General features: G+C 41.1%; 1 protein-coding gene across 1 annotated transcript in view; it reads left to right on the top strand.

The window, feature by feature from the left end:
* Positions 1-26,725, top strand: part of LOC128639742 (uncharacterized) — a 272,419-nt gene that overhangs the window by 123,963 nt on the left and 121,731 nt on the right. The window contains exon 6 of the mRNA XM_053691861.1: positions 18,771-18,889. Within this exon, the coding sequence (XP_053547836.1) occupies positions 18,771-18,889 (119 nt within the window). The remainder of the gene's footprint in view (positions 1-18,770; positions 18,890-26,725) is intronic.

Genomic DNA, 26,725 nt, shown 5'->3' with positions numbered 1-26,725 from the left:
AGCCTAGACCTGATCAGTCTCTATGGTAGAGCATTTGGTGGCTTTAAAGCAATAGGAACTTGCGGGACATAATTCTCACTGCGCCTCCTATACATATTTGCTGCCCTAATCCAGATATCCTAAGCACTTTTAACTCAGGCTGATCTTAGTCCATAGGGCTATGGGAGGGAGAGGACCTCTGAAAACCTGCTGGACTGCCATGCTGTCGCACAGCATTTAAGGTAAGTGCTAACTTTATTATTTCTGGGGACACATCCACTCAGAAGAAAGTGAGCACTATATTACATTCATTCACGTCAAGAGATAATGAAGGACTCTTATTGTGATGGGACTGTGGTTTTTATACATACACTGTGGCTGGAGAGCAAACAGTGTTATTTTACTCCCGGCAGTTGTATCATACAAATATGCAAACTGGGAGACGGCTAGTTTTGGTTTTCTGGAAAAAAAACTACAGAAAGAGTGGCACTCTGTATTTTCAGAATCAGGGTAGTGTAATTCTCCACTCCCGTTACCGGTATTTTACTTCTAACCGATCGGGAGGCATGTTTTTTACGGGACTATGGTGTGGGTTTCTGTCCAATGGCTCCATCTTTATTAATTAGCCGCCCGGGAGTTATTGCTTGATACGTCCACGATGGACGGGGCTATGGTGTAATTCTGTTCCGACGGCTCCATTTTTACTAATTTGCCGCCCAGGAGTTCTAGCCTGATACGCCCACGATGGGTGGAGCTAGGCTACGCTACGTCACATTAAGGAACGTTTGCGCTCTTTTTTGTACAGTCCCGGTACACGTTGAGAATTCAGATGGGCAATCTGTGAATGAGTCTAGTCATGATTTTGCTATGACAGTCACGGAGCAAATGTGGTGGCATAAAAGTTTAGCTTGGAGCGGTGCATTGCCTGCTGTTTGTTGGTCAGTCTTACGTCAGCTGACAAAAAGGGACAACTGTTGCAATTCATATTGTAAAGTAAAGCACTGTTTTGTTTTCTATTTAAAGGCACAGTACCAACCGGTTTCTAATTAAACATCTTGTGATGTAGGAGGCCCTACACCATCTGTTTACTGTTAATAGTACAAATGTGAGGACAGGTATCTCTACACATTTAAAGAGACAGTAGCGTTTTTGTGTTAATTTTTATTAAAACATTACACTCTTTTTTATGAACTTCTCCTTTTATGGCGTTTGCTGTTTGGGAGTATGTTGACAATGATCACTTTATGCCACAAACCTATAGTGTTCACAAAATGTTTGGGCACACATGCGCTTCATCGCATACTCCGTCCTGAGTCTTTCTTTGCATATCATGCATTCTAGGGTTTTCCCATGTGGAAACTAACCTTACTAGAGGAATTTTTTCACCTTAGCACAGGTGTAACCTATTCTAGTACGTCCTGTGAGTTATACGGAATGGAAAAGTCCGTATTCCCTATATTTAAAGAGATGTTTCCCATAACCGACTTAGCTAAGGAACAGACATTACCTAGGGGGAAAGGAGTAGTTCCCAACTTGGCTAAGAGAACTACTTTCTTTGTTTGAGACTAGGTTGCTTTTCAAGGGTTATCACAAAGATTGGGAATGGGATGTACACCAAGGTTTACAATAATTTACCACTGTGTACTTTCTACTGTCCTTAGCGGGCGGCATTTTGGTTTGATGTGTTGTCTGATACTTTTAAGTCAGATATTCTCCTGTATAAAATCCAGGATAGGATAAGGGCTGTCAATTGACTAAGTTCCTTTATTTCAATTTCTTACCTTGAAGTTCATTAAATGGGAGCGTAGGTTTCAGGTTTTTCTGTTTCAGCTCTCTGAGCCTTATGGTTAAAGCCTTTCGATACGGATGTATGTTTTAAGTCTAAATTTTTTAACAATTCTTTACAAGGGGCCTTGTTGGAACCTGGCTTGATGGAGATGCTATCTTTTGAATTTAAAAAAAAAAAAAAAAGGGGTCCAATTAGCCTGCTGTTGAAGCAAGGACAGCATGAAGAACATGTCCCGATCTGGGATCGGATTTTATAGGGGACAGAATTTTCAGTTTTTCATTCAGGCTTGGATTGAGATGCTCAGAATTCCTGGACAATGGAAAATAATGTTTCAGGGATTCGCAGTGGTCTGGTTCTGCTTTCAGATTTTCTGCAGACCAGTTTAAGAGAGAGGTGTTCTTACATTGTGTAAGAGACCTCTCCTCCATGGGAGTACTTGGCCTGTTCCGATACAGGAACAGGGGCAGAATTCTTATTCAATTCCGTTTGGAATTTCCCAAGAGGACATTCAGTCCTATCTTTGACTTTGAGACTTTATGCAAGTTTCTCAGAGTTCCATCTTTCAGGATGGAAACTATTTGTACCATCTTTCCATTGATCTAGGAGGGTCAATTTATGACGAAGGTGGATCTACAGTATACATATCTTCATGTTCCTATTCCCAGAGATCGTCATAAGTTCCAGAGTTGGTGCCTTCTGGGCAAACGCTTTCTGGTCATGACCTTTCCTTTCGGTCTGGCCACGGCACCCAGAATTTTCAAAGGTTCTGGGGTCTCTGCTGGCGGTTCTAAGACCGCGGGGCATTGCAGTGGCGACTTATCTGGACGATAGTCTAATCTAGGCGTTATTGTGTCAGCAAACAAGGTCCCATACCGACATTGTTCTATCCTGAGAATTCACGGGTGGAAGGTAAAGCTGGAAAAGAGTTCTTTAATTCCTAAGGCAAAGTTACCCTTCTTGGGAACTCTAATTGAATCTATATCCATGAGAGTTTTCCTGGCAGAGGTCACAAGATAAAAGATTCTGGAATACATGTTGAGCCCTTCAATCCACTTTTCAACCGTTGGTGGCTCAGGGCATGGAGGTGATCGAATTGTTGGTGGCGGCTATGGTTATCATGCCGTTTGCTCGGTTTCACCTCAGACCTCTGCAGCTAAGCATGCTCAGGCAGTGGAAAGGAAATTATACCGCTTTGTCTCCTCGACTAACCCTAGAACAGGAGAAGAGGGTCTTTCTTCAATGATGTTTGTCTTTAGATCCTCTATCCCAGTATATTTGCTTTCTCAGACCTTACTGGGTGACTGTGACAGGGGACGCCAGTCTTTTGAGATGGGGAGATGTCTGGGACTCTTTAAAGGCCCAGGAAATATGGACTCAGGCAGAGTCTCTCCTTACTATCAATATCCTTGAGCTGAGGGCTATCTTCAATGCTCTTCAGGTCTGGCCTCAGTTGGTTTCGGCCCAATTCATCAGATTCCAGTAGGACAACATAACGACAGTGGATTCATCAATCATCAGGGAGGAACAGGAGTTCCTCAGCGTTGATCAGAGTAGCCAAGTTGAGCTAGTGGGTAGAGGCCCATTCTTGCCATCTGTCAGCGATCCTCATCCTAGGTGGGGGCAACTGGGAAATCCCTTCCAGAAATTTTCTCCAAACTGATTCTCAAATGGGGTTGGCCGGAGTTGGATTTCACGGCATCTCGTCAGCATGCTAAATTCCCGAGCTACGGGTCCAGGTCCAGGGACCCCCAGGCTGAGCTGATAGATGCCTTGGCAGTTCCTTGGTCATTCTGCCTAGCATATCTATTCTCCCCTGTTGGCTCTTATCAGCCGGGTTATTGCTCAAATCCAACAGGAGAGGGCATCAGTGATCCTTTTTGCTCTTGCGTGGCCTCGCAGGATTTGGTATGCCGATCTGGTGGACATGTCATCCCTGCCACCTTGGAAACTTCCATTGAGGAAGGATCTACTCATCTGGGACCCTTCCTTCACCCGAATATAGTTTCTCTGCAACTGACTGTTTGGACATTGAATGTTTATTCTTATCCATTCGGGGGGTTTTCTGATTCGGTCATAGATACCTTATTTCAGGCACATGAGTCTGTAACTAGGAAAATTACCATAAGAGATGGTGCAATTTTCTTTATCTGTGAATCCGAAGGCTACTCATGGGGTAGAGTTAGGATTCTCAGGATTTTGTCTTTTCTCCAAGAGGAATTGGAGAAGGGTTTGTCAGCAAGTTCCTTAAAGGGACAGATCACTGTTTTATCAATTGTGTTACATAAGCATTTAGCAGATGTTCCAGATGTGCAACTTTTTTGTCAGGCTCTGACTAGAATCAGACCTGTATTTAGACCAATTGCTCCTCCTTGGAGTTTGAACTTAGTTCTGAAAGTTCTTCAAGGGGTTCCGTTTGAACCTATGCATTCCATAGATATTAAGTTATTATCTTGGAAAGTTTTATTTCTGGTTGCTATTTCTTCTGCTCGAAGAGTATCGGAGCTCTTGGCATTACAATATAATTCTCCTTACCTTATTTTTCTTGCGGATTAGGTGGTATTACGTACTAAACCTGGTTTTCTTCCTAAAGTTGTTTCGGATAAGAACATTAATCAGGAAATTGTTGTTCCGTCCTTGTGTCCTAATCCTTCTTCTCCGAAGGAGTGCCTGCTACATAATTTAGATGTAGTCCGTGCTTTGAAGTTCTACTTGCAGGCGACTAAGGACTTTCGTCAATCTTCTTTTTTGTTTGTCGTTTTTTCAGGGACACGTAGGGGTCAGAAAGCTATGGCTAACTCTCGTAATTCCACAAGTAAGGATGAAATCCGTGGACTCATTGGGGCATATTTATCAAGCTTCGTATGGAAACAGCAGTTATGAAGCAGCGGTCACAAAGACCGCTGCTCCATAACCTGTCCGCCTGCTCTGAGCAGGCGGACAGACATCGCCGGAAATCAACCCGATCGAGTACGATCGGGTTGATTGACACCCCCCCTGGGTGCCGCGAGTCTGCAGGGGGCGGCGTTGCACCAGCAGCTCTTATGAGCTGCTGGTGCAATGCTGAATACGGCGAGCGTATTGCTCGCCGTATTCAGCGAGGTCTGGTGAACCTGATCCGCACTGTCGGATCAGGTCCACCAGACTTTCATAAATAGGGGCCATTGTGTCTAAAAAGAAACAAATTTATCAGGTAAGCATAAATTTTCTTTTTGAAGCAAAAAAACTGAGAATTTGCATATCCAATTTGCATATCTTACCCAGAATTCTCTTGTGCATTGGTAACATTGTATATGAAATATTTCTGGAAAAAAGCAAGCAGGGAATCTTGCCTAGATGTGCTAATTTCCTATGCAAATATTTACATTGATTTATATATATATATATAAATACACACACACAAACATATATATATATGCAAAAGTTTAGGCACCCCTGACAATTTCCATGATTTTCTTTTATAAATAATTGGGTGTTTGGATCAGCAATTTCATTTTGATCTATCAAATAACTGAAGGACACAGTAATATTTGAAATTTCAGTAGTGAAATGAGGTTTATTGGATTAACAGAAAATGGTCAATATGCATCAAAACAAAATTAGACAGGTGCATAAATTTGGGCACCCCAACAGAAATATTGCATCAATATTTAGTAGAGACTATTTTAGCAGAAATAACAGCCTCTAGACGCTTCCTATAGCCTGTAATGAGTGTCTGGATTCTGGATGAAGATATTTTGGACCATTCCTCCTTGCAAAACATCTCCAGTTCAGTTAGGTTTGATGGTTGCCGAGCATGGACATCCCGCTTTAAATCACCCCACAGATTTTCAATGATATTCAGGTCTGGGGATTGGGATGGCCATTCCAGAACATTGTACTTGTTCCTCTGCAGAGTAGATTTTGAGCAGTGTTTTGGGTCTTGTCTTGTTGAAATATCCAGCTCTGCGTAACTTCAACTTTGTGACTGATTCCTCAACATTATTCTCAAGTATCTGCTGATATTGAGTGGAATCTATGCGACCCTCAACTTTAACAAGATTCCCAGTACCGGCACTGGCCACACAGCCCCATAGCCTGATGGAACATTCACCAATTTTTACTGTGGCTAGCAAGTGTTTGTCTTGGAACGCTGTGTTCTTTTGCCGCCATGCATAATGCCCCTCATTATTACCAAATAACTCTATCATTGTTTCATCAGTCCACAGCACCTTCTTCCAAAATGAAGCTGGGTTGTCCAAATGTGCATTTGCATACCTCAAGCGACTCTGTTTGTGGCTTGTGTGCAGAAAAGGCTTCTTACGCATAACTCTCCCATACGCTGAATTGTTGAACGATGCACAGTGACACCATCTGCAGAAAGATGATGTTGTAGGTCTTTGGAGGTGGTCTGGGGGCTGTTTTTGACCGTTCTCACCATCCTTTGCCTTTGCCTCTCCGATATTTTACTATTGGCCTTAACAAGAACTGTGCCTGTGGTCTTCCATTTCCTCACTATGTTTCTCATAGTGGACACTGACAGCTTAAATCTCAGCAATAGCTTTTTGTAGCCTTCCCCTAAACCATGATGTTGAACAATCTTTGTTTTCAGGTCATTTGAGAGTTGTTTTGAGGCTCCCATGTTGCCACTCTTCAGAGGAGAGTCAAAGAGAACAACTTGCAATTGTGCCAGACCGTTCAGGTGTCATGTGACATGCCAAGCTAGTGCCATGTGCTGTTTTAGATGTGCACTGTGCAGCACTGAATGCTAAGCCCTAACTTGGCATCCAGCTAATCCCACTGCATCAGAAAAGGTCCTGCTGGGGTTACCACTGTTACCAGGTAACTGCTCTGGTGGTGGGGATTGTTGCTGGGTAGGGCTGACTGTAGGCGCATGCAGCAGAAAGCTGGAGCGGCAGGCTTGTGAGGATTTGAGCATCTGTGCAGCTGTACACACTGTTTTCTTCAGTCTTGAGGCTGTGTGACTCATCTCACACTGTATCAATGCAGCCTTGGGCAGACAGCATCCAGTCTGCTGGTCCCCTTAACCCTGTTCTTTCTGCTGTGGCCCTAAGATCAACTAACTGAAGTTTGTTAGGGGAACAGTGCTTTGTAGAAAGGTGTCAGTGGGAAGAATAAGTAAGTGCACACTCCCCCCTGCAGCATTGTCTACTGCAGGGTAAGAGGGAACTTGTTCCTAGCAAAGAAGTGACATGTGCTGCTGTGGCTGATGTATAGTGTCATGCTGATACTTCACACATTAAGGTAAGGTTTATTTTTATAGTTTTTTTTTCTCTCTGTCTCAGATTTTAGAGCTTCCCATAGTAGTTCTGCTGTTCCACTCCGATTTTCTGGAGTGGAGCCTAGTGAGTTTACATTTCGCTGAGGTGTATCGCATTGCAGGGCTCTGTTCAGATGCTAATATCCCTTTCATCGACGGATCGTTTTTTTAAAGCAAGAAGGAGAAGATCCTTACATTATAGTCTTGTTTTTCCTCTGTCTGGTGGGGTGTCAATTCTTGTCTGGTAGAAGCTTCAGGCAATCTAAGAGGTTGCTTTGAAGGATTCTTTTGGCTAGATTACGAGTTGTGTGTTAGGTTTAAAAAGCAGCGTTAAGAGGTCCTAACGCTGCTTTTTAACGCCCGCTGGTATTACTATTCTTGCAGGTACAGGTGTACCGCTCACTTTTTTGGCCAGACTTGGAAATACTGCAAATCCACTTACGTAAATAGCATATCCTCTTTTTTAAATGGGACTTGCATAGTGCCGGTATTATGAGTCTGCCAAAAAGTGAGCAGTAGACTCTCTCCTGTCAAGACTGGTACCGCATATTAAAGTCAGTAGTTAAGAGTCTTACACTACAACGCTGTAGCATAAAATTCTTAACTAAAGTGCTAAAAAGTACACTAACACCCATTAACTACCTATTAACCCCTAAACCGAGGCCCCCACACATCGCAAACACTAAAATAAAAATGTTAACCCCTAATCTGCCGAACCGGACATCACCGCCACTATAATAAATATATTAACCCCTAAACCGCCGCACTCCCGCCTCGCAAACATTAGTTAAATATTATTAACCCCTAATCTGCCGTCCCTAACATCGCTGACACCTATCTACATTTATTAACCCCTAATCTGCCGCCCCCAATGTCGCCGCCACTATACTAAAGTTATTAACCCCTAAATCTATGTCTAACCCTAACCCCCCTAACTTAAATATAATTAAAAGAAATCTAAATAAAAATTACTATCATTAACTAAATTATTCCTATTTAAAACTAAATACTTACCTGTAAAATAAACCCTAAGCTAGCTACAATATAACTAATAGTTACATTTGTATCTAGCTTAGGGTTTATTTTTATTTTACAGGCAAGTTTGTATTTATTTTAACTAGGTAGAATAGTTATTAAATAGTTATTAACTATTTAATAACTACCTAGCTAAAATAAATACAAAAGTACCTGTAAAATAAAACCTAACCTAAGTTACAATTACACCTAACACTACACTATAATTAAATTAATTCCCTAAATTAAATACAATTAAATTATCTAAAGTACAAAAAAACCACACTAAATTACAGAAAATAATAAACAAATTACAAGATTTTTAAACTAATTACACCTAATCTAATCCCCCTAACAAAATAAAAAAGCCCCCCCAAAATAAAAAAAGCCCTACCCTACACTAAATTACAAATAGCCCTTAAAAGGGCCTTTTGCAGGGCATTGCCCCAAAGTAATCAGCTCTTTTACCTGTAAAAAAAATGACGAACCCCCCAACATTAAAACCCACCACCCACGCAACCAACCCTACTCTAAAACCCACCCAATACCCCCTTAAAGAAACCCAACACTAACCCCTTGAAGATAACCTTACCGGGAGAAGTCTTCATCCAACCGGGCCGAAGTCCTCAACGAAGCCAGGAGAAGTCTTCATCCAAGCCGGGCGAAGTGGTCCTCCAGATGGGCAGAAGTCTTCATCCAGACGGCATCTTCTATCTTCATCCATCCGGCGTGGAGCGGGTCCATCTTCAAGACATCCGACGCGGAGCATCCTCTTCAATCGATGGCTAACACTGAATGAAGGTTCCTTTAAATGACGTCATCCAAGATGGCGTCCCTCCAATAGGATTGAGCTCGCATTCTATTGGCTGATTGGATCAGCCAATAGGATTGAACTTCAATCCTATTGGCTGATTGCATCAGCCAATAGGATTTTTTCTAACTTAATTCCGATTGGCTGATAGAATTCTATCAGACAATCGGAATTGAAGGGACGCCATCTTGGATGATGTCATTTAAAGGAACTTTCATTCAGTGTTAGCCATCAATTGAAGAGGATGCTCCGTGTCGGATGTCTTGAAGATGGACCCGCTCCGCGGGTTGGTTGTGTGGGTTGTGTGGGTGGTGGGTTTTAATGTTGGGGGGGATTTGTATTTTTTTTTTACAGGTAAAAGAGCTGATTACTTTGGGGCAATGCCCCGCAAAAGGCCCTTTTAAGGGATATTTGTAATTTAGTGTAGGGTAGGGCTTTTTTTTTTTTTATTTTGTTAGGGGGATTAGATTAGGTGTAATTAGTTTAAAAATCTTATAATTTGTTTATTATTTTCTGTAATTTAGTGGGGGTTTTTTGTACTTTAGATAATTTAATTTAATTGTATTTAATTGTATTTAATTTAGGGAATTAATTTAATTATAGTGTAGTGTTAGGTGTAATTGCAACTTAGGTTAGGTTTTGTTTTACAGGTACTTTTGTATTTATTTTAGCTAGGTAGTTATTAAATAGTTATTAACTATTTAATAAATATTCTACCTAGTTAAAATAAATACAAACTTGCCTGTAAAATAAAAATAAACCCCAAGCTAGCTACAATGTAACTAGCCGGCTTTCCCCGTTGATTCCTATGGGGAAATTGTGCACAAGCACGTTACACCAGCTTACCGCTAACATAAGCAGTGCTGGTATTGGAGTGCGGTAATGAGCAAAATTTTGCTCAACGCTCACTTCTTGTCTGGTTTGTAAAAACCCGTAATACCAGTGCTATCTGTGAGTGGTGAGCATAAACTGCTCGTTAGCACCGCACAGCCTCTAACGCAAAACTCGTAATCTAGGTGTTTGGAGGCTCAAATTGTTTTGCCAATGGAATTTTGTTCCTCATGTTTATCCAAAAATTTTAAATTTAAAGACAAATGACTCCCTTCTGAGCCAAATGTCTCTCAGGATAATGCTGTGCGTGATATGCCTTAGCTTTCTCCTCAAATGTCCCAAGCCTTAGTTGTTTCCCATGCTGTGCTTTCTTAGTCCTCTCAACCACCTGGGGGTGTTTATTTACCTTGGGATTTTGCTGCTCAGATTACATCTGCAGTAACAGCGGCTTCTTCGGGTAAGCGTAAGAGAAAATCTATACATTAGTCCGCTAGTAAGGCTTCTGACCCCTTTAAATCTGCGCTGGTCAACCTTTCTCAATTGTCTGTTGAGGAAAATAATTTAGTAGCTTCTGAAGGTGAAATTTCAGACTCTGACACTGACTCAGAATCTAAAGAGGTTGATTTTAGATTTAAGCTTGAACATCTTCGGGTACTTCTGAAGGAGGTTCTAGCAACTTTGGATGACTCTGATCCTTCGGTTGCTGACAACCCTAAGACGTCTTCTAAGCTGGATAGAGTTTATGATTCTCCTTCTTCTTGTGATGTTTTTCCTGTTCCTAGGAAAATTTCAGAAGTTATAGCACAGGAATGGGATAAGCCAGGGGTCCCATTTTCCCCTTCCCCTGTTTTTAAAAAAGAGTTTCTGTTGCTAACTCTATTTGAGACTCATGGTGCACCATTCCTAAGGTAGAAGGTGTTATTTCTACTCTAGCTAAGAGAACTACCATTCCTATAGAGGATAGTTGTTCATTTAAGGATCCTATGGATAAAAAGCTGGAGGCTTATTTAAAAAAAGATGTCTGTCCATCAGGCTTTACAGTGGCAACCTGCGGAAAGTATTGCCACGTTTGCGGGAGCAGCATCTTATTGGTGCGATCCCCTGTCTAATCTGATTTCAGAAGAGACTACAGTAGAGGAGATCCAAGACAGGATCAAGGATCTTAAACTTGTCAATACCTTTATCTGTGATGCCTACATGCAGGTAATTAGACTGCAAGCTAAGATATCTAGCTTCACTGTTTTAGCTCTTAGAGCTCTGTGGTTAAAATCGTGGTCAGCTGATGTTTCTTCAGAGGCCAAGCTTTTGGCTTTGCCCTATAAGGGAAAAACTTTGTTTGGACCTGGTCTGGCGGAGATCATTTCAGACATTACGGGTGAAAATGGATCTTTCCTACCTCAGGACAAGAAGAATAGACGTCGTCAGACTTCTAATTTTTGTTCCTTTTGGAATTTTAAGGGACAGAAGTCCTCCTCTTCTTCTTCCAAACCAGACCAATCCAGGTCCTCTTGGAAATCCAGCCAGTCCTGAAATAAGGGAAAACAAAACAAGAATCCCTAGTCATTCTCTTTGCCTCTGTCAATGGAGGAGGTGAAGTTTGGTATCTGAAGATATGAATTACTTTTTTGGGTACTTTTCCCTGCAAGCAAGGATTTGGGTTTAGCTGAGTCCACTTCAATCTCTTCAGTAGAGTAGTGGTGGCTTTTAAGCCGTTAAGAATTTGTGAGGTAGTCCTTACTTTGTTTCCTAACATATTACTGCCCTAGTTATAGAGAGCCAGAGTTGGTTACTCTGTTCTTTCTTTTTCTACAGGTCTCTGTAAGGAGTATGTGTCCTTTCACACCTTGTGAGCTGTTTTCCTGACGGACAGCTAGACTGCAGATAAGTGCATTTTGTCTTCTAGGTCGTGGAGACTTCAACTTATTTAAAATCCTTCATATAGGATTCATTTTGGCAGAAGGCAGGCACATTATGTATGTGGAGACATGGGGGTATATTTATTAATGTGCGAGCGGACATGATACGATGTAGCGTATCATGTCTGCCTCACATTGATAAATGCCGACAGCATACGCTGTCTGCATTTATCGTTGCACCAGAAAGTTCAAGCAGGGGTTGTGTCAATAAACCCGATCGTATTTGATCGGGTTGATTTCTGTCCGCGGCCTCAGAGCAGGCTTATGGAGCAGCGGTCTTTAGACTGCTGCTTCATAACTTCTGTTTCCGGTGAGCCTGAAGACTCGCCGGAAACAAGAAGCATCAAGCTCCATACGGAGCATAATAAATCGGCCCCTAGGGGTTAATTTTCCCTTTATTGGGACGTTTTTCCTCTTTGGGACTAAGTTACAAAATACTTTATTTAGTATGTGTGTGGGGCTTATGTTTTTCTTTTTTTACTGGTCTAGATGAATAAACTTAAATTTTGACAGGTTCTCCGGGCTAACTGACAGACTACTTGAAGTTGCGTCTCTGTAATTTGAGCACCGGTGTTGTAGGCAGAGGGAAACCCGTGCTTTTACTTGCTGCGCAATACATTTTTTCTGCCGGTCATGTGACTTCCCTCTTCTGTCGTATATCAAGGAGAGGAGCGGTGTCACTGAAATTCAGTCTCTTCTGTGTCGGTCTGCTGTATGATTGTTCAAGAGACTTTTGGCAGTCAAAAATTGTGAATAAATGTTACGGTAGGGCACATCAGTCTGTCTGAGGTGTAGAGGGCCTGATTGGGTTTCTTGTTATTAAAAAATTTTTGCAACATTACTTGGCTGTGGTATAAGAAATCTCTTAAACTGACAGTAGTATTTAAAATATTTCTGTAATTTGGGGAATTTTTTATCTTGTATTATGGACATGTATCAAGACTCTGTGTCTTTTGACAAATGTTTGTTATGCCTAGAGGCACAAATTGTTTTGCCTATGCAATTCTGTGCTGCATGCTTAGCTAGAACTCTTTAATTTAAAGATAAATTCTTGCCCTCTGACAGGGCCGGTTTGGGTCACCGGGATACCGGGAAAAATCCTGGTGGGCCGCTTGGGCAGTGGGCCGCTAGGGCCAGCATTTAACTTGGCAGCTACACAGAGAGCTCAGCATATGCAGGGCCGGCCTTTGGGGTGTGAGACCTGTGCGGTCACACAGGGTGTAGTGAAGGCAGTTTTTTAAAAATGCGGGCTGCAGTGGGGGGAGAGGCGCTGCGACAGCCGGTGCACGCTTAAGTGTAAGTACAGGGCTTTGCTTCGGGTGTGAGCGCAGTGGTCTCCTGGAAGCACGCAGTGCCACATTTGTTTTGTGGGGTTGGGCCGCGCAGCCCACGCTCAGAGAATCAGAGGCAGTAGTGAATGGCTTGAATGTCACTCTGTCAGTGACGAGGAGACAGGCTCAGGAAAGAGCTTTACTACAAAAAAGTGGAGGGTACAACCGCACAGAAAAGAGGCACCAAAGGGCTGTTAAAATTAAAAATAGCTTTATTTGATCAAAGTTAAAATATAAAGTACATAGTCACAACCATCCTGACTAGTTTCGTGCCGAAACAGGCACTTAATCATATGATTAAGTGCCTGTTACGGCACTCAACTAGTCAGGATGGTTGTGACTATGTACTTTAATGGCAACCTGCAGTTTGGCGACCTGTAGTTTGTATTGCCACAGTAGCAAGTGCTGCATCTTATTGGTGCAATGCCTTGTCTGAATCAATTTTAGTTGAGACTCTGTTAGAAGAGATCCAAGATAGGATTAATGATCTCAAATTAGCCAATTCTTTTATTTCTGATGCTAACATGCAAGTTATTAGACTGGGAGCCAAGATGTCTGGCTTCACGGTCCTAGCCCGCAGAACTTTGTGGCTAAAATCTTGGTCAGCTGATGTTACCTCCAAGTCCAAACTTCTGGCGCTTCCTTACAAGGGTAAAATCTTGTTCGGACCTGGTCTGGCAGAAATCATTTCTGATATTACGGGTGGAAAAGGGTATTTTCTACCACAAGACAAGAAGAATAGACCTAAAGGACATCAAAGTCATTTTCGTTCCTTTCGTAACTTTAACGGTCAAAAGTCTTCCTCTCCCTCTTCCAAGTAGGAGCAGTCCAAGTCTTCCTGGAAACCCAATCAGTCTTGGAACAAGGGGAAGCAATCTAAGAAACCCTCTGCTGAGTCTAAGTCAGCATGAAGGGTTTGCCCCCGGTCCCAGATCGGATCAAGTGGGGGGCAGACTTTCCCTGTTTTGTCAAGCATGGATACGAGATGTCCCAGATCCTTGGGCTGTGGATATAGTATCTCAGGGTTACAAAATAAAATTAAAATCTTGCCCTCCCAGGGGCAGATTCCACCTCTCAAGATTATCTACAGACCAGGTAAAAAGAGAGGCATTCTTGAACTGCGTTCAGGACCTTTTCTCCCTAGGAGTGATTGTTCCAGTTCCACTAAGGAAACAGGGTCTAGGTTTTTACTCAAATCTGTTTGTGGTTCCCTAAAAAGAGGAAACTTTTTGACCCATTTTAGATCTGAAGTGTCTCAACAAGTTTCTCAGGGTACCGTCCTTCAAAATGGAAACCATTCATTCCATTCTTCTTTTAGTCCAAGAGGGTCAGTACATTACCATAGACCTGAAGGATGCGTATTTTCATGTTCCCAACCACAGGGATTATCACAAATCCCTGAGATTTGCCTTTCTAGACAAACACTTTCAGTTTGTGGCTCTTCTATTTGACCTTGCCACAGCTCCCAGAATTTTCTCAAAGATTCTGGGGGCTCTCTTGGCAGTGATCAGGTCTCAGGGAATTGCAGTGGTGCCATACCTGAATGACATATTGGTTCAGGTACCATGTTTTTAACAAGCAAACTCTCATACAGTGATATTGTCTTTTCTACGTTCCCACGGATGGAAAGTGAATCTGGAAAAGAGTTCCCTTGTTCCAGCTACGAGGGTAGTTTTCTTAGGGACCATAATAGATTCCCTATCTATGAAAATTTTTCTGACAGAGGTCAGAAAATCCAAAATTTCCTCTTCTTGCCTCTCTCTACATCCTACTGTTCGGCCATCAGTGGCTCAATGCATGGAGATAATTGGTCTGATGGTTGCTTCCATGGACATTATTCCATTTGCTTGATTCCATTTGAGAGCTCTGCAATTATGCATGCTCAGACAATGGAACGGAAACCATTCGTATCTGTCTCAGAGGATAGATCTAGACCAGTCGACAAGAGACTCTCTCCCGTGGTGGCTTTCTCAGGAGCATCATTCTCAGGGTACATGCTTCCGGAGACCTTCCTGGGTGGTTGTGACCACGGACGCCAGCCTGCTAGGCTGGGGAGCAGTCTGGGACTCGTTAAAGGTCCCGGGACTATGGACTTGGGAGGAGTTTGCTCTCCCCATAAACATCTTGGAGTTGAGAGCCATCTCAGTTGTCCTTAGTCCAGTTTATCAGGTTCCAATCGAACAACATCACTTCAGTGGCTTACATCAACCACCAGGGAGGAACTAGGAATTCCTTAGCCATGAAGGAGGTGTCCCGGATTATTCAGTGGGCGGAAGCTCACAATTGTTGCCTATCTACCATCCACATTTCAGGAGTAGACAACTGAGAGGCGGATTTCCTGAGCAGACAGACATTTTATCCCAGGGAGTGGGCTCTCGAATCGTATTCAATCCACTCTCTGAAAAGGTCATATCTACCAATCATGGACAAGTTTTTTTTGGTTTTTGTTTTGTTTAGCAGTGTTCATTAGTGATATTTTCACAGAGGAATAGAGTCCCAGGGATTGGTTACCTATTAAAACGGTCTGCCCAATCACAAACAATTGTTAAAATGAAAACTTGTCCATGATTGGTAGATATGACCTGTTCAGAGAGTGTAGTTTGTGAGGATTGGCTACTAGTCATTAACTATAGAAGTATAGCATGAAATGAAAGGTTTTGGTTACCTATTAAAACAGTCCTGTTCAGAGAGTGTAGTCTGTGAGGATTGGCTACTAAACATTAACTATAGAAGTATAGCAGGAAGTGTAAGATTTCGGTTACCTATTAAAACGGTCTGCCCAATCACAAACAATTGTTAAAATGAGAACTCGTCCATGATTGGTATATATGACCTGTTCAGAGAGTGTAGTCTGTGAGGATTGGCTACTAGTCATTAACTATAGAAGTATAGCAGGAAGTATAAGTTGTTTGTTTGTTTGTATGTAGAATACATGCAATTGATCAATGGTTATTTAGAGAGATATCATGGAAGATCTGAATCCTGCATTATGGACATCATTAAGGTAAAAAACAAATCCTTTTTGTTTTATAAATAGTTTTATAAAATGGAGTTAAAATTATAACAAACAGTTATGGTACATGAAAGGAAGGGAGCTCAAAACGGATTTAAAATCAATAACATCAAATGATGACTATTTAAAATGAGACAATTTTATTGAAATACAGAGCACTCAGTCAATATAGGACACCAAACTGATAGCTACATTTTAATAAAAACCACAATATAGATACAATGGGGAATGTAGCTGTGTTAACAGAGAAATTCATTATGGTGGAGAGGGATATGGTTGCAACTTAAAGTTTGACTAACTAACAGGATGATGATGATGATGTTGTATTTGAATATTCTAAACACACTGCTTTATGTATAAGAATAATACGTTTGGTTTGTTTGGATTAATGCATAAGATGTTTTATGGACACGCCCATTGTGGGCGTTTAATCGATTGTGTATTGGTAGCATAAAGGTTTAAATAGCAGGATAGAGGTAAGGTGTATACATACCTGAGGAAACGGCCCTTCAGTGCCGAATAAATGCGTTGCATTAGAGGGGATTATCCCCTTGACCACTACTTGTTATTATTATATTCTTTTAATATTTTAATTTTTAATTTCAATTTTTGTTTTCAGTCTTTTAATAAAAATGTTTTTTACTATAACACAAGTATAGTGGTTTCTACCTTACCTCTCATTTCCCAATATTGGGCTGTTTGTGCATTTATCCTGTTTTTGGACCATATCGTTGGCAACACCTGGAGTGGGTGAGCTGTTACGCCATAATCTAAAATGATCAGTCTGCATCTACCAGCACATAGGTGTACTATTGGAAATTGTGAGTACCCATTTGGCATAATTATCTCCATTGTTCCATCTATTTGGTTGATCTGCACATGTGGTTTCCTTTGTTGTCTTGACTCTGCATTACAGACACACCTGGCGGGGATATCCTGGAGTGGGTGTACTGACAAACCATATTATGTCAGTCTGCTTCCGTTAGCACATTGGGGTGCTTGTTTTAAATGTGAGTACCAATTTGGCTTGCGTGCGTAAGCTTTGGCTTTTTTGATTTGGTGATTCTACACATGAGGCGCCCCTCTCTTTCTTCTATTTTACATTTTTTCCAGTATCTTCTGTGAAGAGGAGTGCAGCCATCATTCACACTGAGGACATACCTAATTTTCTGCACTATCATAGTGACCTTCAACATGGGACTTTGATATAATTGTAATTGCGCCCTCTCTTATTTTTTATATTTTTGCTTGGAGATTAAATGCCTAGTCCTGTCTAGACGTGGTTTTTCAGAGGCAGTCATTGATACTGTGCTTCAGGCTCGTAAACCTGTTACTCGTAAGATTTACCATAAGGTATGGCGTAAAATATTTTTTTTGTTGTGCAACAAAAGGTTTTTCTTGGAGTCAGGTAAGGATTACACAAATTTTATCTTTTCTTCAGGATGGTCTGGAGAAAGGTTTGTCAGTCAGTACTCTGAAAGGTCAGATTTCTGCTTTGTTTATCCAATTGCACAAACGCCTGGCAGAGTTGCCAGATGTTCAAGCTTTTGTTCAGGCTCTGCTCAGTTATCGGCCTGTGTTTAAACCTGTTGCTCCTCCTTGGAGCTTTAACCTAGTTCTTAGAGTTTTGCAGCAGGCTCCGTTTGAGCCGATACATGTTGTTGATATAAAGTTGTTATCCTGGAAGGTTTTGTTTCTCCTTGCTATTTATTCCGCTTGCAGAGTTTCAGAGCTTTTTAGCTCTGCAGTGTGATTCCCCGTAGCTTATCTTTCATGCAGATAAGCCGGTCCTTCGTACTAAATTGGGGTTTCTCCCTAAAGTGGTGTCAGATCGAAACATTAATCAGTAAATTGTTGTTCCTTCTTTTTGTCCTAATCCTTCTTCTCAAAAAGAACGTCTTTTGCATAACTTGGATGTTGTGCGTGCTCTAAAGTTTTACCTTCAAGCTACTAAAGATTTTAGGCAATCTTCTGCCCTGTTTGTTGTTTTCTCTAGAAAGCGTAAGGGACAGACGGCCACTTTTACTACCCTTTCCCCCTGGTTAAGAAGTAGGATTCGTTTGGCTTATGAGACTGCTAGACAGCATCCTCCTGAGAGAATTACGGCTCATTCCACTAGGGCTGTCTACTCTTCTTGGGCTTTCAAAAATAAAGCTTCTGTGGAACAAATTTGCAAGGCAGCAACATGGTCCTCTTTGCATACTTTTTCCAAATTCTACAAATTTGATACTTTTGCCTCAGCTGAGGCTTCTTTTGGGAAAACGTTTCTTCAAGTGGTGATGCCTTCTGTTCAGGTCCTCCTCCCTTTTTCTCCCTCCCTGTTCATTCCGTGTCCTCTAGCTTGGGTAATGGTTCCCACTAGTAATTGGAATGATGTTGTGGACTCTCCATGTCTTAGGAAAGAAAACAAAATGTATGCTTACCTGATAAATGTATTTATTTCCGGACATGGAGAGTCCACAACCCCACCCTCTTTTGAAAATATAATTTGCCAGTTTTTTTTAGTAAACCTCACGCACCTTTTCACCCTTGTGTTTCTTCTTTTTCCATTTTTCTTTGGTTGAATGACTGGGGATTATGGGTAAGGGAAGTTAAACTTAACAGCTTTGCTGGGGTGTTCTTTGCCTCCTCCTGCTGGCCAGGAGTTGAATATCCCACTAGTAATTGGAATGACATCATAGACTCTCCATGTCCGGAAAGAAAGAAATTTATCAGGTAAGCATAAAGTTTGTTTTTCTGAACATTTAAGTCACTTTCTGTTCACTGACAGGAGAATATCACCTATACTCAGGTCAGCATCTGAATGTTACATTTGTCTCTTGTGTTTAGCTTGATATCCCCCCTTGGGGACGTGTCAGAGACCTTCTAAAGAAAACCAAGACCAGGAACCAGAACAAGCTCGGATTAACATCCACGTCGCTGAAGAGATCTTGTCCGCAGCTGTACAGGTGAGTGCAGGTTATCTGATCAGATGTGGTCCATACTGCAGCTCAATAGCCAGAGTTATTAGAATGTGTTGTTGCACTGAATAAATGAAAAACAGTCATCAGTGACCAATCTTACATCAGCTATGTTATCCTGAGTGACTTCAGCAGAGATATTCCATCTGCACCAGATGCAAGATATAAAGATCACTGCTGCACATGGCTATACTTACAAAACACCCTCATAAACTAGAGAGAGAATGGAAATACAGCTTAAAGGACATCGGATGACATAGAGCAGGGTATACATTAAATGGGAATGTAAAAAACAAACATATATGCAACAATAAAACAGACACTTGACATACATAAGTAAAATCATACAGGTTAAAAGTCCATATGAGAATAGGGGATTTGAATCCAGCGAGTTAACCTTAATTAGTTTTCAGCAAGAAGCTGGAAAAAAGGAAAATCCCAAATCAAAAGATACGCAAGAACCAAAGCCAAGATATTTAAGTCTTACTTACACCGGGAGTTGGTTTGTAGTTTCCTTAGGTAATAGTCCCGTTAGCAATCAGGCTTGTCCGAAATGTCCGTTGTGTTTGGCTGTATTTTTGATAATCCAGACTGCTAGTGATTCGTGCCTTCTCTGCACCTCTAGGACCACAGATGCCCTAATGGGACCAAAGTAGCAAGGTAGAGCATATAGCGCAACGTGTTTCAGCCGTATGAATATTGGATTCAATTGTCACTTTGTAATATTCCCTATAATCATAATAACAAATAACTTAACCATTTTTTTCTTTAATGCCCCCTTCTATTCTCATTTGCATAAAGATAAGTATTTTAAGCAGTAAGGGCGCACTACTTTTTAGAGCTTGAAAAAGGCCGATTACGGCTGAAACACGTTGCGCTATATGCCCTACCTTGTTCCTTTGGTTCCATTCGGCATCCGTAGTCCTAGAGGTGCAGAGAAGGCACGAATCACTAGCAGTTTGGATTATCAAAAATACCGCCAAGGAGCGCTTTTTGAAAAAGAGCAAACACAACGGATATTTCGGACAAGCCTGATTGCTAACGGGACTATTACCTAAGGAAACTACAAACCAACTCCCGGGGGAAGTAAGACTTAAACACCTTTGTTTTTATTCTTGCGTATCTTTTGATTTGGGATTTTCCTTTTTCCAGCTTCTTGCCAAAAACGAATTAAGGTTAACTCGCTGGATTCAATTCCCCTATTCTCATATTGACTTTTAACCTGTATGATTTCACTTATGTATGTCATGTGTTTTTACCTGTTTTTTAACTGGATGCTACACTTTAACAAGTGTCTGTTTTATTGTTGCATATATGTTTCAAATTAAATGCATTTTTGTTTTTTACATTCCCATTTAATGTATACCCTGCTCTCTGTCATCCGATGTCCTTTAAGCTGTATTTCTACAGCGCACAGTGTATTCTCTCTCTGTTTTATGAGGGTGTTTTGTAAATATTTGTTTTTTGAGGTATAGGGATCCTCTTTTTTTCACTGTTAGCTTAGCGACTTCTGCGCTGATATCGTTTACCATACACTTGCACATGGTTATACGCAGACATGAATATATGTCACATTATAATAACCTTGGCATGGTGGCGTTATATAGATGATCTCTTCATCATATGGCATTGGCGGGGTGACATCGAATCCATTGAGGTATTCCGCAATAAAATTCAGAAGAAGATACCGACTGTTAAATTTACTGCTAATTATCACACTGATCAAGTAGTGTTCCTAGACACCATGGTAATACGTGTGGCTGACCACTTTGAAACAGATATTTTTAGAAAGCCCACGGATAAAAATACATTGCTATCCCATCAAAGCTATCACCCATCTAGGGTGTTCAAAAGTGTTCCTAAATCCCAGTTCCTTAGAGTGAAGAGAATAGTCTCTGATCCTCTGATTTGCTCTATGCGCTTAAATGAGATGCGCAGGCGATTTCAGGAGAGGGGGTATTCCCCAGGAGAGTTAGAGACTATAGATTTTCAACCAAAGGAAAAGACTAGTGCAATTTATAAAATTGGCCTTTGTATCAGATTTTAGTGACATTAGTGTCAAGTTACATAAAGTGATTTGTAGAAATTGGTTCATGCTAAGAGATTCTATGCCTGAAATTGAGGAATTTAAAAATCCTCCTTTGTCTTAAGGGCTAGGGTTAAACCCCTAAGGAATACACAAAGGGTCTTCAGACCCATAGAGAATGGAACCTTTCCCTGTTTAAACTGTTCTCACTGTAACAGTATTATAAAAGGTAAAACTATTAGTCATCCCTTTTCTGGTAAACTTTTTTCACATTAAAGGTCATTTTAATTGCAAATCATCTTATGTTGTGTATGCGCTCAAATGCCCATGTGGCTTATTGTACATTGGGGAAACGATACAGCCCGTTAAGGATCGCTTAATATAACATAAGTCTACCATTAGGAACGCCAAAATAAGACACCTTCCCCATATCATTTTTTGAGAGGGAACATCAGGTCAATCAGTTGCGGTTTATGGTATTGGATCAGGTGTCCAAAGGTACTATTGGCTTTGATAGGGAGAAAATGTTACTTAAAAAAGAAGCCATGTGGATACATAGGCTTAGTACGTTGGTATCCTAAGGCCTTAATAGGGAGTATAATCTCACTGGCTTTTTCTAATTTTTATGTAATGCATATAAGAAAAAGATGATGAAAATAAATTAATGGTTAAGTAGGGAGGAACTAGGTTAGGGTTATGACTCTGAGTACATCATAATTATATTTATTTAATATTTAGTTTAAATTTTTAGTGAAAACATTTATAAGGAGTTTAGTTGAAGGTTTATTTGATTGAATTATTTATGGTATTATAAATTATGTAAAGAAAATAATTTTTTGGTAAATTGTTGCTGTTATTTTGGTTACTATTCTTTCTCCTTTAAAATTATACAATTTTTGTGTTAAAATATGTTGGCACTTTAAATTTTCAGTTTTTCACATGAGGTCTTTGATGATGTCATAATTGGTAGGGGGTGGGACTGTTTGGCTATTTAAGGATTGCATGTTACATTCATTTGTATTGAGCCTGAGGAGGGGGTGTGCTCTGTATGTACTGCTGCCTTGAGTAAAGTATATTGAACTGACTTTTGGAGTTTCTGCCCATTCTTTTCTACATTATAATAACCTGACATACAGCAGGGGTGACAAATTGATGTAACATTTAGGAGCATATGTGACTACTGAAACTACATACTTTACAGAGACCAGATAAAGAGATAGATGTGTGTGTGTGTTATATATACAGTCATGGCCAAAAATAGTGGCATCCCTGCATTCCTGGCAGATAATGCACCAGTTCGCCCAGAATTTTTTTTTGCAATTACAAATGTTTAGGCCTTCTCATGTTTATTTATTTTGTTTGTATTGGTGTGACACAAAAAAGTGGAGAGAAAAAAAGCCAAATCTGACACATTCCATGCAAAACTCCAAAAATGTACTGGACAAAATTATTGGCACCCTCAATTTAATATTTGGTAGCACACCCCTTGGAAACAATTACTGAAATAAATCACTTCCTGTAACCATCAATGAGTTTCTTAAACCTCTCTACTGGAATGTTGGACCACTCTTCTTTCGCCAACTGCTCCAGGTATCTCAGATTGGAAGGGTTCTTTTTCTCCTGTTAAGTGTGGTCAGTCCACGGGTCATCATTACTTCTGGGATATTAACTCCTCCCCAACAGGAAGTGCAAGAGGATCACCCAGCAGAGCTGCTATATAGCTCCTCCCCTCTACGTCACACCGAGTCATTCTCTTGCACCCAACTAATAGATAGGATGTGTGAGAGGACTGTGGTGATTATACTTAGTATTATACCTTCAATCAAAAGTTTGTTATTTTATAACAGCACCGGAGTGTGTTGTTCCTTCTCTGGTAGAATTTGAAGAAGAATCTACCTGAGTTTTTTGTATGATTTTAGCCGGCGTAGTTAAGATCATATTGCTGTTCTCGGCCATCTGAGGAGTGAGGTAAACTTCAGATCAGGGGACAGCGGGCAGGTTAACCTGCAAAGAGGTATGTAGCAGCATATTATTTTCTGACAATGGAATTGACTGAGAAAATTCTGCCATACCGATATAATGTAAGCTCAGCCTTAAATGCAGTAGTAGCAACTGGTATCAGGCTGTCATGTATGTATATTTACACTTCAGTATTCTGGGGAATGGCACTTCACTGGGATAATACTGTATGCATAAGACTTTAGCCTAATTTGCAGTGACTAGCAACAGGTTTTCTAATGACATTTCATTTACTTGATGTTAAACGTTTTGCTGGCATGTTAAATCGTTTAATTATCTGAGGTACTGGGTGAAAAATTGTTTTGGGCACTGTTTTTTCCACTTGGCAGTCGTTTTTATTTAATTTAAGACAGTTTACTGATCTTCCTCACTGTTGTGTGTGAGGGGGAGGGGCCTATTTTGGGGCTTTTGCTACGCATCAGAAAATTCAGTCAGAAGTCTCTTGTCTTCCCTGCATGATCCGGTTCGTCTCTACAGAGCTCAGGGGTCTTCAAAAGTTAATTTGAGGGAGGTAATCACTCACAGCAGAGCTGTGAGATTGTGACTGACTGTGATAAAAAACGTTTATTTTCTGCACTTTTTTTCTGCTATTCAGGGTTAGTTATCCATTGCTAATGGGGGCAATCCTTTGCTAAAATTGTGTTTTTACCGGAAAGAATTTGATGTTATAGTTTCTCAAGTTTATTATTTCTCAACTGTCATAACTTTTTTTTTTTTCTGTGCTTCTTAAAGGCACAGTACGTTTTCATATTATTTGTAAATTGCTTTGAAAAGTATTTCCAAGTTGCTAGTTTAATTGCTAGTGTGTTAAACATGTCTGACTCAGAGGAATATCTCTGTGCTATATGTGCTAAAGCCAAAGTGGAGCCCAATAGAAATTTATGTACTAATTGCATTGATGCTACTTTAAATAAAAGTCAATCTGTACAAATTGAACATCATTCACCAAACAACGAGGGGAGAGTTATGCCGACTAACTCGCCTCACGTGTCAGTACCTGCATCTCCCGCTCGGGAGGTGCGTGATATTGTAGCGCCGAGTACATCAGGGCGGCCATTACAAATCACATTACAGGATATGGCTAATGTTATGACTGAAGTTTTGGCTAAATTACCAGAACTTAGAGGTAAGCGTGATCACTCTGGGGTGAGAACAGAGTGCGCTGTTGATAATAGGGCCATGTCTGATACTGCGTCACAGTATGCTGAACATGAGGACGGAGAGCTTCAATCTGCAGGTGACGGTTCTGATCCCAATAGAATGGATTCAGACATTTCTAATTTTAAGTTTAAACTCGAAAACCTCTGTGTACTGTTAGGGGAGGTATTAGCAGCTCTGAATGATTGTAACACCGTTGCAATCCCAGAGAAATTATGTAGGCTGGATAGATACTATGCGGTACCGGCGAGTACTGACGTATTTCCTATACCTAAGAGGCTTACAGAGATAATTACTAAGGAGTGGGATAGGCCCGGTGTACCCTTTTCCCCCCCTCCTGTGTTTAGAAAAATGTTTCCAATAGACGTCACCACACGGGACTTATGGCAGACGGTCCCTAAGGTGGAGGGAGCGGTTTCTACTCTGGCTAAGCGTACCACTATCCCGGTGGAGGATAGCTGTGCCTTTTCAGATCCAATGGATAAAAAATTAGAGGGTTACCTTAAGAAAATGTTTGTTCAACAAGGTTTTATATTGCAACCCCTTGCATGTATTGCGTCTGTCACGGCCGCGGCCGCTTTTTGGTCCGAGTCCCTGGAAGAGACTCTTGACTCAATAACTATAGATGAGATTTCAAACAAGCTTAAGACACTTAAGCTAGCTAATTCATTTATTTCGGATGCCGTTAGTACATTTAACTAAACTTACGGCTAAGAATTCCGGATTCGCCATTCAGGCACGCAGAGCACTGTGGCTAAAATCCTGGTCAGCTGACGTTACTTCTAAATCTAAATTACTTAACATACCTTTCAAAGGGCAGACCTTATTCGGGCCCGGGTTGAAAGAAATTATCGCTGACATTACAGGAGGTAAAGGCCATGCCCTGCCTCAAGACAGAGCCAAACCTAAGGCTAGACAGTCTAATTTTCGTTCCTTTCGTAATTTCAAGGCAGGAGCAGCATCAACTTCCTCTGCACCAAAACAGGAAGGAGCTGTTGCTCGCTACAGACAAGGCTGGAGACCTAACCAGTCCTGGAACAAGGGCAAGCAGGCCAGGAAACCTGCTGCTGCCCCTAAGACAGCATGAATTGAGGGCCCCCGATCCGGGAATGGATCTAGTGGGGGGCAGACTTTCCCTCTTCGCCTAGGCTTGGGCAAGAGATGTTCAGGATCCCTGGGCGTTAGAGATCATATCTCAGGGATATCTTCTGGACTTCAAATCCTCTCCCCCAAAAGGGAGATTTCATCTGTCAAGGTTGTCAACAAACCAAATAAAGAAAGAGGCGTTTCTACGCTGTGTACAAGATCTTTTACTAATGGGAGTGATCCATCCGGTTCCGCGGTCGGAACACGGACAGGGGTTTTACTCAAATCTGTTTGTGGTTCCCAAAAAAGAGGGAACCTTCAGGCCAATCTTGGATTTAAAGATCCTAAACAAATTCCTAAGAGTTCCATCGTTCAAAATGGAAACTATTCGGACAATCCTACCCATGATCCAAAAGGGTCAGTACATGACCACAGTGGATTTAAAGGATGCTTACCTTCACATACCGATTCACAAGGATCATTACCGGTATCTAAGGTTTGCCTTCCTAGACAGGCATTACCAGTTTGTAGCTCTTCCATTCGGATTGGCTACGGCTCCAAGAATCTTCACAAAGGTTCTGGGTGCTCTTCTGGCGGTACTAAGACCGCGAGGAATTTCGGTAGCTCCGTACCTAGACGACATTCTGATACAAGCTTCAAGCTTTCAAACTGCCAAGTCTCATACAGAGTTAGTACTGGCATTTCTAAGGTCGCATGGATGGAAGGTGAACGAAAAGAAGAGTTCTCTCTTTCCACTCACAAGAGTTCCCTTCTTGGGGACTCTTATAGATTCTGTAGAAATGAAGATCTACCTGACAGAAGACAGGTTAACAAAGCTTCAAAATGCATGCCGTGTCCTTCATTCCATTCAACACCCGTCAGTGGCTCAATGCATGGAGGTGATCGGCTTAATGGTAGCGGCAATGGACATAGTACCCTTTGCACGCCTACATAGAAACATAGAAACATAGATATTGACGGCAGATAAGAGCCATAGGCCCAGCAAGTCTGCCCGACCTTACCTAACAGTATAAACTTATCTAGTTCGTAGGATAGCCCTATGCTTGTCCCATGCATTTTTAAAGTCCCCCACAGTGTTTGTTGCTACTACCTCTTGAGGAAGTTTATTCCATAAATCAATCACTCTTTCTGTAAAGAAGTGCTTCCTCAAATTACTTCTGAATCTACTACCCTTTAGCTTGAGCTCATGACCCCTTGTTCTTGAATTTTCCATTTTATGTAAAATACCCACAGCCTCAGTTTTACTAAACCCTTTAATGTACTTGAAAGTTGCTATCATATCACCTCTTTCCCTTCTCTCCTCTAAGCTATACATATTTAGGTCATTGAGCCTATCCTGGTAAGTTTTATTTTTTAGACCATGTACCATTTTGGTAGCCCTCCTTTGCACAGATTCAAGTTTGTTAATATCCTTCTGAAGATATGGTCTTCAGAACTGCACACAATACTCAAGATGAGGCCTAACTAATGATCTATAAAGTGGCATAAGAACCTTACTATTTCTGCTGCAAATA

This window comes from Bombina bombina, chromosome 9, assembly GCF_027579735.1.
Source record: "Bombina bombina isolate aBomBom1 chromosome 9, aBomBom1.pri, whole genome shotgun sequence".
Taxonomy (NCBI): domain Eukaryota; kingdom Metazoa; phylum Chordata; class Amphibia; order Anura; family Bombinatoridae; genus Bombina; species Bombina bombina.
The sequence above is the reverse complement of the archived record's forward strand: the minus strand, read 5'-3'. Positions and strand labels throughout refer to the sequence as shown.